A 13,287-nucleotide genomic window follows, 5' to 3' on the forward strand; every position below is an offset into this window, starting at 1 on the left:
TGACTCAGAACCATATTAAACAAAAAAAAAACACAATCAGAATCCTGTGTGCAATTACAGCACTCTATTTCTGCAATGTTTTAAGATTCAATGTATTACTGATGGAATGGCACAAACATCATGTGATAGGATCCATTCAGGATGTGTTGAAAGAGTCTTAGAAACAAGGTAAAATACAATGCGATAAAGTCCTAAATCAGCCCATGGCTTGAGGTCAGCCTCAGAACCTAAATCCTGTTCCAAATATGTCAGTGCAGTCATCCGTACAGTAAAATTGATTTCTGCCAAACTGCTTCCAATGCCATTGCACTGTGCTGGCCATAAGCCCCAATCCAAGTGCCTGGCTGATGTTAGACTGGAGTGCCCACATTATTGACAAGAAGGAGAGGGTCAGTCTTTTCCTGTCATCTTCCTCCTTCCCTCTCTCCCTTCTTTCATTTTTCTTCACAATCCTTGCCCATATTTTATTCTCCTGGCTATGACCTTTGGTGACTGTCACAACCTGAGGTTGGAATGAATGGCCCTTGTGGTCTCTTCCAGTTCCATGATTCTATGATCTTCACAGTGTTAGGGCAGTGCATCTGGGATCTTCACAAATGTTCATAAGACAATGACATCATCCAAACTTGGTTCGATGGCATTGGTGATGTTGGTTTCAAAGCAATTGACAGACATTGTGAGAAGATGATGGAACTCTAATATAAGCAAGTTGAAAGAAAGATACTTGGGCTCATTAAGTTCATGTCATTGCCATTTGACTTTGGAGCATTCACATAGAACATGCTCATAACCTGATGTTTTCTTTCTTGTCGTCTTCTCTCCCCTTTTAAAAATTCCAGGGTCAAAGCTATTACGTCAGAGTTTACGCGTATAACATGAAAGGCTGGGGACACCCTCAGACTTCAACGCCCACCTGCGCTTCTCCTTCTAGTAGGTTAAGAACTTTTATCTCATTCAGTATTGATTGATAATGTTATTTGACCCAACAGTCTCTCTCTTTCTGTCTCTCTCACTCTCTCCTTTCAACTGAATTATAAAGAAGCCTAGTTTAATTGAAATGAAATAAAATAATGCTAACAGTAAGAAATGAAATGTTTAAAAGTCAGCAACTCTTTAGGGGATGTGGTTATTGAATCAGCATATGCCAACATACTCATCTTTCAAACATTCATTGTAAGATTTTTTATTATTATTCATACATATACAGAGTGGAACTGATGCGCAGGGCACCTTGAGCACTACCATAGCTTAAAATAAATGTTAAACTGCTTTATTTTAAGAACATAAAAAATAAAAGGATTTACGAATAATAGAGAGGAAAAGCAAGAAGGAAAGGGAATAACTGAAATTGTATGTTTGTATGCTTCCTGTTGCTTGACTGTAAGAATAATGGGTTACCAAAAGCATCACAAATTGATACGTACAGTTCAAATGATCATATCTGGGATATGAGAAATGCCCGGGGCTGCTTCAGTGCAATCTGAGAGAATATCAAAAGATTCCCTACAGCAGTTGAGTAGTGAGTGCTCTTTATTTTGGTCATGTAGACATGGCCTCAGTTACCTGTGATTATGATAGTCTGGAGCAGCTCAATATAAGGTTTTTGGGTTGAAATAATTTTTATATACTTGCAACCCATCCATCAAATAATATTTAAACTGTCTCAGCCAGTACTGAAAAATATTACAATGTCTTCTTTTGTACTAATGAAATGTTTTAAAAAGATTTTGCACAGGCAATCATTCTTTGTTATTGTGACATAGTAACATCCTTCTGTTAGTCATTTTTCCTGTAACACAATTCACTGCTAAAACTGACACTGCCTACGCTGCCTACCTTCATACCAATCATGAGCTAATTGGTTCTTTTTATTATATTATTTGCCATTTTGATTCGGATATTAGAGCAGTTTAATCAACTTGCAAGGCAAATGAGCTTGAAGTAAAGGAATTGCATTGACATCTGATAGCTCGGAAGCACTACTTTCTCATAAATATTCCCAGACTGACTGTTTGTATCTATTAAATGCATTTCCAGTGTGTCAGAGAGGGGAAATGCATCACAGCTTTGGGACCAACTGTGAAGGCATCTACACTGTAGAATTAATACAGTTTAATTATCATGACTAGGGTTGTGCTTTCAGGGTAAGCCTTGACCCGTTTTGTGTCCTGGCTTCCAGTGCGGGCCCCGATCATTTTTGGGAGCCTCCCAAAATAGAGAGGACAGATATCTATTCTCACTCTGAGGTACTGAAAGTTCCAATTTCTATCAGCCCATTATAGGAGGGGGTGGCTTCCCCTTCCCATCATTTTAGGCATTGAAGCTGTTTTACTCTAGAGGAGAGGTGCTCAGCTGTAGATAGGCATGCTCTTTCAGGAGGCTTCTTACCTGTTTCTACTCTAGAGGAGAGGTGCTTGGCTGCTGGCAGGCATGGACGCTTTTTGAACCTGCATGCCACACATGCACGCACTCTCTTTACAAGGCAAGGAAGCAAGTTCTCATTGTTACTCTAGAGGAGAATCTTGGCTGCAGGCAGGCATATGTTATGTGCTTTCTGAGCCTACACGCAACACACACTTATGCACTCATTTTCCAAGGCATGGAGGCATGGAGCACCACGTGATCATGAAAAGCAGGTGAGGAGCCAGGATCGGCTCCCACTTGCTTTCGTGTCAAGCTGATTTTTGTACCAGGAGGGGCCTTCCTATTATGTGCTCCCGAAAGAATGAATGAAATGAAGGAAAACCGTTCTGCGCAATGAGTCATTAGTCAATGCTATGGAATTCTGGGATCTGTAGTTTTATATATAACTGTAATTTTTCTTGGTCAAAGAGTGTTGATGCCTCACCAAACTACCAAACTACCCATGATTCCATAGCATTGAGCAATGGCAATTAGAGGGCGGCCAAGCTACATGTATTCTACAATGTAGATGCACCATTTGTTCCAGGTTTCTCTGTGAGGTCCCTTCTAAACTGCCATATAAAATCCAGAATATCTGCTTTGAGCAGGATTATATGGCAGTAAAGACTCAAATTATTTATATATTTATATATGTATTTATTTAAAATTTTTATATCCTGATCTTCTCTACCTTCGTAGAGGGACTCAGACCGGCTTGGGGGGCTTAAATAATCCAGTACAAAGCAATTAATGTGGATTATCTACTTTGATAATCTGGGTTATGTGTCAGTGTAGATGGGGCCTGAGATAATCTTTAAGGAGCTTTCTGCTCCATTCCTTTCAAAACCTTTCTATCTGACCATGTGGTATTTGTCCTCTGCATATTTGGCAGTAAATTTAACATTTAGCCAGGGAAACTCAATTTCATTTAATAGGTATGATGGAGAAAACCAGTTAATATATATCTTTCCCCCTTCACTCTCCCAATGCTGATAATTATCTTTTGAGATAAAAAATACTGAGGTGGGGGGTGTTTTCTAGGACCATTTATTGCTCTTTGGGATGGGACCTTTCCTGGTTCTGTCATAATCAGCCCAAGAAAAGATTCCACAGGTCACACCATGTGTATTAAAATTTAATTCTGAAATAATTGTAGAAAGCAGCACTGTTGTCTGTATGTTTAGTTATGTGTGGAATAGCATTTCCAAATGCAAGTCCTTGAGACTTGAATTTGGCAAAGGATTGACGCATTCTGCTGTCAGCAGCACATCAGTACATTTCTTGAATCTATCCACTCTAAAAGTGTATGATTTGGCCTGATGTTGAGAGCTAAATTAACACTCTTGAAAAGGAGACAAATGAAGGAGAAGCAGCAGTGGATCAGAAGTAGAAAGCTAGTTAATGTTTTTTTTTCCCCCATAAGAAGTTCATACTGTTTTCTCTTTCCTTCTCCCTCTTTATCGGTGGACTGCTAGTTCAAGCCTGTTCTCTGTTATTGTTGTCACTGCAAGTGGCATTAGCTAAATAAACCACGGACCTTCCATGTTTGTTTCTCATGATGTCTGTACTCAGCAGGACCCAGCACTTTTGACTGGTCCCTCCTTGGACACTTCAGGGAAATAATAGCTTCCTGGGAGAGAATCTGATTGGCAAGTCTTGCCAGGTTCAGGGATCATCACTGGAAAGTGAATGGTTTGTTTACAGCAGAAATTATCAACCTGCAGTTCATCATAATTCTCCAGGGACACCAACACATTTTGACGTGTGAACAAGGCAATATTGGAGTCTGTTCAAGGTTTATAGGAGTTTGCAATATTTCAGATATATGACATAACATTTGCCCTCTACCCAAGGACTCTAAAGTAATGGTGATACAGTATTTTTAAGGCCCCTTCTACAGTGCCCTATATCCCAGGATCTGATCCCAGATTACCTGCTTTGAACTGGATCATATGGGTCAAGTTCAAGTTCACTTGATTACGGCCAATGACCAGTTCGAGAGAAGAGGGACATAATCCCATACAACATATCAGAGTTAAGGGTTAAGAGATTTAAAAGTTTAAAATAAATGTATCATAGTTAGGACATTAAGATAATTAACTTAAAAATCTAAGGGCCCTTCCACACAGCCCTATATCCCAGAATATCAAGGCAGAAAATCCCACATTATCTGAGTGTGGACTCTGGGCCCTTCCACACAGCCCTATTTCCCAGAATATCAAGGCAGAAAATCCCATAATATCTGCTTTGAACTGGATTATATGAGTCCACACCCAGATAATGTGGGATTTTCTGCCTTGATATTCGGAGATACAGGACTGTGGGGAAGGGCCCTCAGATAACCCAGTTCAAAGCAGATATTGTGGGATTTTCTGCCTTGATATTCTGGGATATAGGGCTGTGTGAAAGGGCCCTAAGATAATAGCCATATACAGGATTATATTAAAACTCAACACCATTTATGGTATTAAAGGGAAGGGAATCTAAAGGGAGGGAACAGGGGTACTCATGTGGCACAGGGAAGGGAAGTTCAGTGAAATAGAGGAGGAAGCAACATCCATGCTATAATAAAAAATGTAATCCCTATTTTCTGCTAGTATGAAGTCCTGGCTTGTACTAGCTTATGCTATCAGCCATCGACCATTGGAATTTAACTGCTGCCATGCAGAACTTGGCAACATTATAAGTTATAGCCAAGTTAGTGTCTGAAAGTAGCAGGGAGATGTAAAATTGTCCAGAGTGTCCTGGGTGTTTGTATAGCCATGGGGTAATGACATGAGATTGAATATCTCTATAGAACAGGCACTGAAAAAGCACATGCTTCATTGTCTCTATGTGTCCAGAGTCACAGGGGCACAGTCTTTCAGAGTATGGGGTCTTCTGGTAACAACCTTTCAATACAGCAGATGGGAGGGCATGGCAACGTGCCAGAGTGAAGCAGAAACTGCGATTTTCATATTACAAAGACCAAATGAGATTGCTGAACAAGTGGATCCTATGAGTCTACACTGTCAAATAATGTGGGATAAGCAGATAATCTGGGATCAGATCCTGGTATATAGAGCAGTGTAGATCCAGCCTAAAAGGCATCAAGCATACAACATAATTCTAAGCATGTTGTGATATGACCACTGTGTCCAATAGAGGTTACTCCCCTGTAAGTATGTATACTAATACCCACCCACCCCCACCCCCCAAGACATCCCTGACACAGTCCTACTTTTCATTAGACATGTAAAGGATTACTATGCACTATCTATCAATTACTGCAAACATGCTTATTTTATCTAATTGGAAAAACTTCATACTTCAGAATAATTTTTGGGATGTTGGATTATAACTAATTTATTAGGCATTGAATCTCAATGTGACAAGCTGATAAGTTTATGGGGAAAGAGGTTTATTTGACATTTTAGGAATTTCCAGGACTGCACTGTTTGCATTCTTCTCCAAGCCTTAATTGCCCTGTTTTCCTATAAGAGTTGTTGTCTTCACTTTCTGCTTTTCATAAAGAAAAAGCATCGTTGTCTAAAACCTTCAATAAGGCTTCAAAATTGCAACACTTCTAGTAATACGGAATGTAGGTCCTTAACCAGAGATTCTGCCAAATCAAAATAGAAACATGAATTCAGTTAAATAATTTCAAACTTCCATGTCTAGAGGAGCTTCACCAAAGATCTGAACCAATCACTATGAGTCATGGATACTTCCTTAATGTCACATAGGCAAATTCTTTCTGCATGATACCAATATTTCATTTGACACAGAATGTATTATTGCATATGAGGCTTTCCAGAGCCATTGAGACATTCCAAAAATCAATGAATTTTGTTCCCTGTAATCCAAGACAGATTTTTGGGATAGTAAAAGGATAGTAAACAACTCCTCTTCTGAGCCCAAAAGCCAAGAAACTATATTCAGAACAAAACTAACAGGCTTTGTCTCCATTAGGTTGTATTTTGGGAGAATACATGGTGGCAGTGCTTGTCTTCTACCTTCCCTTCATATAATACATATAATACTTTGCATGCTTACTCAGAGAACACAGTGTCAATAGTACCAAATATAGGGTGTATTTTCTTGTAAGTTTAGATAAGTTTATCTTTTTATAATCTTACATTTTAAAATACTCTGAAATATTGAATGCTGAATAATAAATCAAAAATAGCTTCTCTATGTGCATTCTGTAACACTCCCATAGCATAATTCGAGACATGTGAATTCATAAGTAAGCTCCACTCTGTTAATGGGCATTATTGCCTACACCTCCAATAATAATAATAATAATTATTATTATTATTATTATTATTATTATTATTTCTTGCCTGCCTTTGCTTGTGATGTGCATCTATGAGTATTTAATGAAATGGTTGATAACAAGTATTTATGTGAAACACAAATCATTCATTTTGAGATGACAGATAGTCATATAAATAGATAGAGCCTCAATTTAGTTGTTCTAACAAGTATTCAGACCCAATTTACTCTTGGGTCTATTTATTTGTCTTCCTGGCAGTCCAAGGTATCCACAGAATTCTTCTCCAGGACCACAATTAAAATGAGCTGTTCCCTTTTCCGTCGGATTTCTTCACTGCTCAAAGTTGGTATGAGCACACATAGAAACTGGAAATACTACAGCATTGATCCTTCTGACTTTGGTATTTAGTTATAGCTCTGTATACATGAGCTTGTTGAGTTATTTCATGGCTATCTTTCCACATCTAAGGACCTCATAACATTACAAAAATTATCTGTTCTAGCACACTTCGCCCACGCAGCCAGCACGGAGCCTACCGGATCTCATCACATAACACACATATACTTCTGGCAGGACTCAGTGCCAGCTGAGTGGGCAAAGTATACTAGAAGAGAGAAATCTGAACAAGAAAGACTACTCATGTTCAGATTGGAAATCATGGAGACAATGCGGGAGAAGGCCGGAAAAATATGTTTTCCAGCATGTGATGGGCAAGCGGGTGGTGCGGAGTGCTGGGCAATGGATTTGCCCCACTGCCCCACAATTTGCCCCACTGCCCTATGGGTCCTGCCACGATCTCCTGCATCAAGGACCTTCATGAAATGAGGGCCTTAAATCTTCTGTTTTCTTGACTGCATTCTCTATTTTGGTACATGACTGAGCCAAGATTTAGAGAACATTTGCTTTCTGAAACTATTTTCTATTCAAATGGGTAGAATTTTATACCATTTCATATCCATTTAAAATCAAAGTTAAAATATTGAGTACCTATCTTGTCTTCCCTAAAATAAAAGATATCCATGTCCCATGAGCTAGTATTCAGTCTTCATGTCACTTTTATCACCAAAGGAAGCTGGAAATGACTTTTCAACATTCCCAAGCCACCAACATACATTAGAGTGCTGCTGATCTCATGGTGCTGATGCCTGCCAGGGATCGTTCACTTGTCAGCACCCAGCTGCTGCCAAGTGCATGATGGAGAAGCATTACCTGGTGCTTAGTGCTACATGTTGCTGACTGGTGCAGACAATTCATCCTGTCTAGCCTCCTCTGAGTTGTAAAGATAGCACCGGGACTAGCTTTATTATGGCAAATATTTATATTCAGTTCTTGTGGGTTTTTTCGGGCTATATGGCCATGTTCTAGAGGCATTTCTCCTGGCGTTTCGCCTGCATCTATGGCAAGCATCTTCAGAGGGATATTTGTCAGAATTTTTTCAAATAATAAAAAATGATATTTTAAAATGCAATCCTGTGTTTCTCTACATAGAAAAAAGCCCACTAAGTTCAATGGGATGCATTCCTATGCAAATATGTGTTGGATTCTAGCCTTAATTACTTCAAGGGTAACAATTTCCAGAACTTGGAGAAGTCCAAAAATGGCGTTATTTCTCATTGCCTTGTTTAAAACATAACCCCATGCTTAGGCACCTATGCTCCCATGAATCTTTTCATAGCATATTTTAATCCATCTCCCATTCAAAACAACTACCTTTTCTTTGAAACCTTCTCAATTTTGTAATAGCCTCCCTGTGCTTAAATTTTAAGATTTTTCATCCAGATTTAGGTCTGGACCAACTCCATGTTTTACATAACTCTGAATGGATGGTATATGTAAAGGCTGAATAGCCGTGGTATCATCCCCTGAATCGCTTGGTAGTAAACGGCAGAGGTGTGGGGAAAGGGGCTCTTTATTTCCCTGGAATGTCAAAGCTTTCCAGTGGAACATTGGCTCGTGAGCTTGCAATGTAAACTAACACTGCATGCTCCGTTTGCAAACAGCCAACCAATTGGTGGCTCTGAATACATTCACATAACCCTGTGCCAGCTATGCAGAGCCAATCTGCCTGGCTTTCAGATGAATCTATCAATAGGCAAACATGCTGGCAGCGTGCTTTTTATTTACAGAGCTGTGGTGGGTTGTTAGCTGTATTCTTTTAAATTAAAATAAGTAAGGAAAAAATAGAGGCATGAGGAGTCAAGAAGAGGGCCCTAAATCTCTAGCCAACAATCCATACCGACCAAATATATTTGAGATGGGAATGGGGGCTTGTCTGAGCTATTGTTAAAATCCAAGTGTTAGATAGCAGCCTCTAAGAAGGTTCTAAAAATATTCCCCCAGAAATGACACAAAAACCTCACTTGCCAATATGGCATCAAATGTAATCTGGTGCCCTGTTAGAAGCATTGATCCCTTACACCAGTGGTTCTCAACCTGTATGTCCCCAGGTGTTTTGGCCTACAACTCCCAGAAATCCCTGCCAGTTTACCAGCTGTTAGGATTTCTGGGAGTTGAAGGCCAAAAACATCTGGGGACCCACAGGTTGAGAAACACTGCCTTACACACTATGCAATTATAGTGCTACAAATCCACTTGAATTGCCATAACCGCCTCCTATGGAATCATAGTGGATAGGTTAGTGTAGTGTAAAAGAATCCAAATCCCTTTGGATTTGAATCCTTCCTTAACTTGAAAGCTCACTGGAAGTCCAACAATCCATAGGTTGGGTTGCTGTGAGTTTTCTGGGCTGTATGGCCATGTTCCAGATGTGAGGTCCTAATTTCCTTTGTTGGAAACTGGAACCTCAATTGTCCTAGTTTCCAACAACCATCACAACCTCTGAGGATGCCTGCCAGAGATGTGGGCAAAATGTCAGGAGAGAATATTTCTGGAACATGGCCATACAGCCCAGAAAACTCATTGCAACCCAGTGATTTTGGCCATAAAAGCCTTCAACAACACAAATCCATAGGCTGTTATTTCAGTGACAGTTTTTAATTACATTTCTGTGTTCCTCTTCATCCCCATCCTTCCCTTCCCATTCGTTGCATTAGTAGAGTATCCCCAAATGGATGTTTGAGATGTGACTAGCCCACCAACTCAATTTTTAAGGCTGGATTGAATATTTTCCAGATTGCTGCATGAACTCTACACAAGAAATGGCATTTTTGGTGGTATCTGCACTACTCAATTTGAAACCAGTTAAATGTCATCTTTTAGGGTGGATCTACATTGTAGAATTAATGAAATTTGGCACCACTTTATTAACTGACATGACTCCAGGCTATGGAATGCTGAGAGACAGGCCCGTAGCCAGAATTTTGTTTTTTTTTTGGGGGGGGGGGGGCTGAGTTTGGTTCGGGGGGGGGCTGAGTCTGAGTGAAAGAGGGTCTACCCTAGCAAACCTTTTGTATCGTTACCCCAATACCCCCATGCATATGGGATATATTGAGCATGGTGATCAGATCATGATATGAATAAACATAACAGTTTAAATAATGTACCAGTAAGGCCTTCTTGCGGACCACCATCAGAATTTCGGGGGGGGGGCTGAAGCCCCCCAAGCCCCCCCCCCCCCGGCTACATGCCTGCTGAGAGATGTAACTCTCTCTGTCAATGAGTGCTGGTGTCTCACAAACTACAAATCCCAGTTTCCATACTATTGAGCCATGCCAGTTAAAGTGGTGTTAAATTTCATTTATTCTGCAGTATAGATCCACCCTCAGGCTCCATCTTTAGATATCCTTAGATTTTTATTTTGGTAAGGTACTTACAATTCTCTAGTACAGAGCTTTAGTCTCATTTGTACTATAGTTCTCAAGGACCCCCAGCAACCTGTCTTTATGATTGAATTAAACAGATTTAATCCTAAATCCTTCTATTCTTGAGTTCAACATAGTAACTCTGTAACAGAGAGTGTTAAGTGCCACACCAAACTACAATCCAAGGATTCTTTAAAATGCTGTTGCAATTAAAATGGCATGAAATGGGTAAAATGAACCAGTATAAGTAAACCACATGATAGTGAAATATGGAGCAGATGGAAGAATAATTTTTATAGTACTGAAAGAAATGTTTTAATATTTCAGATGGTCAGGTCAGCATGATATTTTTCCAATTGTCTTCTGGTATCCAACAGTGCATAAATCAGAAACAATTTACAAGAGAAAGAAAGAAAACGAAATCACTGTCACAATAGCATAAATCCTAATGTTTGTTTTTGCCGGCTGTTAAATTAGGTCAGAGCTTAATAATATGACTGGAATCTTGTTGATTAGATATACTGGCGGGGCCTCTTATTATACCAATGTATGCACTTCAGAGGCATTGCTGAAAAAGATAACTGATGCTCCTTTGCTTAATACTTTGTCAACCTTGGTAAGAAGGAGATGAGTTACAGCAGGCCATTCTTTTTCTCCATAAGCTCTTGAGCAGCAAGAATATCATTTCCATCAGTTTCTGGGAGGGGAATGAAGCTGCTCTTCTCGGGCATCCAGGGAGGAAATAGGAGACACAAGGAAGTATTCTATATGCTCATGTCTAAGCCTAGAATTGTTAGTAAAAAAAATCAACTCTCCAAATCTGGATTAATTTACCCACACATCTTGTGTGACTAAAAGTGAAGTAAAGGTTTTCCCTGACATTAAGTCTAGTAATGTCTGACTCTGAGGAGTGGTGCTCATCTCCATTTCTAAGCCAAAGAGCCGGCATTGTCCTTAGACACCTCCAAGTTCATGTAGCCAGCATGACTGCATAGAGTGCAATTTAGTTACCTTCCTGCTGAAGTGGTACCTATTGATCTACTTACATTTACATGTTTTTGAACTGTTAGGTTGGCAGAAGCTGGACCTAACATTGAGAGTATACCCCACTCCCTGGATTCAAACCACTAACCTTTTGGTCAGCAAGTTCAGAAGCTCAGCAGTTTAATTCACTGCATCATACTGTACCTTAAGTCTTGCCAAAAAAGGAACTGTCTCTAGTGAAAGGCAAGAATTTACTATAACTTTGGAAAACCCAAAAGAAGCATTGTTCCTCTTTATTCTCTCTGCCATGGTGCCACTTCTAGCCTTTTTGAATGATTGGGGTGACTGCAGAATGTCCCTCAAAAGCCACAGGAGATATCAAAATCCATAATTTTGGCCCCCAAACATATCTTCAACAGACATGAGGTTGATTTATACTTAATTATAGACAATAAAATACTCTCAATGCATTAGAAAGGTCTCACCTTTTGAGACATGTGAGGCTGCCACCAATAATAGCCACTCACATTGAGTTCTGTGGTCAAAACTCATGGTTAAATGCATGCCTTCACTCTATCAGAAAACACATTTCCATTTTCCTGCTGGAATTCAAGAGTGATGCATTAAAATTAATGTGATGTCTCATATTAGTCAAATTTTAAAACCACAATTTTAAAATCATTAAAATGTTGTTAATTGTGAAATAATGGCACCATCAACACAATAAGTAGCAAGTTAATTTGTTAGCTTGGGGAAAATGGTTTGGAATCATATTATTAATTGATTTCCAAATTTAAAAGCAGAACATTACTAATGCATCATTAATTGTTAATGCAATGATGTAATTGTGTAATTTCCACCTATTAATCATTGGAATTATCAGAGTAAATGTAAAATCAGTGCTAGACTCTCATAGTAGCTTATAGGCATTGGTGAGTTCCAGCTAGAGCAGGCAACAGATAAATCCTCTTGATTTGGTTGGGAAGGGCAATAGAATTTAGGATTTAGACCTAATATTTCCAAACTTTAGTTCTGGTTCATACCACTGGGTACTACTGGCTGAGCAAAAAGACAGTGAATGCAACATATAGTTAATTAGGATAAGGAAAAAGGGGCATTTTCAAGATGTGTCTACTTCTTCTAAAAGTTCTACCTACAAAAGTCTTGGGGCATGCTAGGAATCAAACTGTATGGGTTATCTGAGCTTTAATGTGTTTCTCCCACAGTTGTCACTGGAATTACAGCTGGATACACTCTACCATAAAGGAAATGTTGCAGATGACCAGAGATAATAGAGTTAAAATGTGCGCATAGAGATTAACACACAGTGGCCACCATGGTAAAGCAATGGGGGAAAATAGGCCTTCTTACCCTTTAACAATCACTACTGCAATGTTATGGTAAATGTGGAGGGAAAAATCCCGTGCTATGAAATACATGGTTCCAAAATAGATGATGACCCCCTTGGCATTGCAGTCTTTATCTCTATTTCATTTGACTGCTACTGCCTACTGCACTTGACAGTTGGATTTTTGTATAATTTGGGCTATGACTACTTTATTGCCACCTCCTAAAATTTATAGTTAAGGGTGGCAGGCCTTTTCTACTGTGGTAACATTCTATAACCATTAAGTTCATGTGGTGAACCTCATGAACTACCTCAGTGACAACAATGAGGATCACTGTACTGGTGAAATCCGTACATGGAGGCTCATTGCACTGATGGACTAAGAACCTCATCAGATGGGGGAAATTAATATCCTAGGGTGCTTTCAAACTGTCTAATGGTTGGAGCCCCATGCCAGCCATCACACAGCATTGTGTGACTTCCAGTGGAGACCCAGCACCCAACCAGGGTCAAAGCATTGTTGGATGCTTTCC

The 13,287-nt window shown here is 39.5% G+C and overlaps 1 protein-coding gene across 1 annotated transcript in view; it reads left to right on the forward strand.

Moving 5' to 3' along the window:
- Positions 1 to 13,287, forward strand: part of ANKFN1 (ankyrin repeat and fibronectin type III domain containing 1) — a 124,787-nt gene that overhangs the window by 54,563 nt on the left and 56,937 nt on the right. Inside the window, exon 8 of the mRNA XM_060763984.2 lies at positions 840 to 930. Within this exon, the coding sequence (XP_060619967.2) occupies positions 840 to 930 (91 nt within the window). The remainder of the gene's footprint in view (positions 1 to 839; positions 931 to 13,287) is intronic.

This window comes from Anolis sagrei, chromosome 2 (assembly GCF_037176765.1).
Source record: "Anolis sagrei isolate rAnoSag1 chromosome 2, rAnoSag1.mat, whole genome shotgun sequence".
Taxonomy (NCBI): Eukaryota; Metazoa; Chordata; class Lepidosauria; order Squamata; family Dactyloidae; genus Anolis; species Anolis sagrei.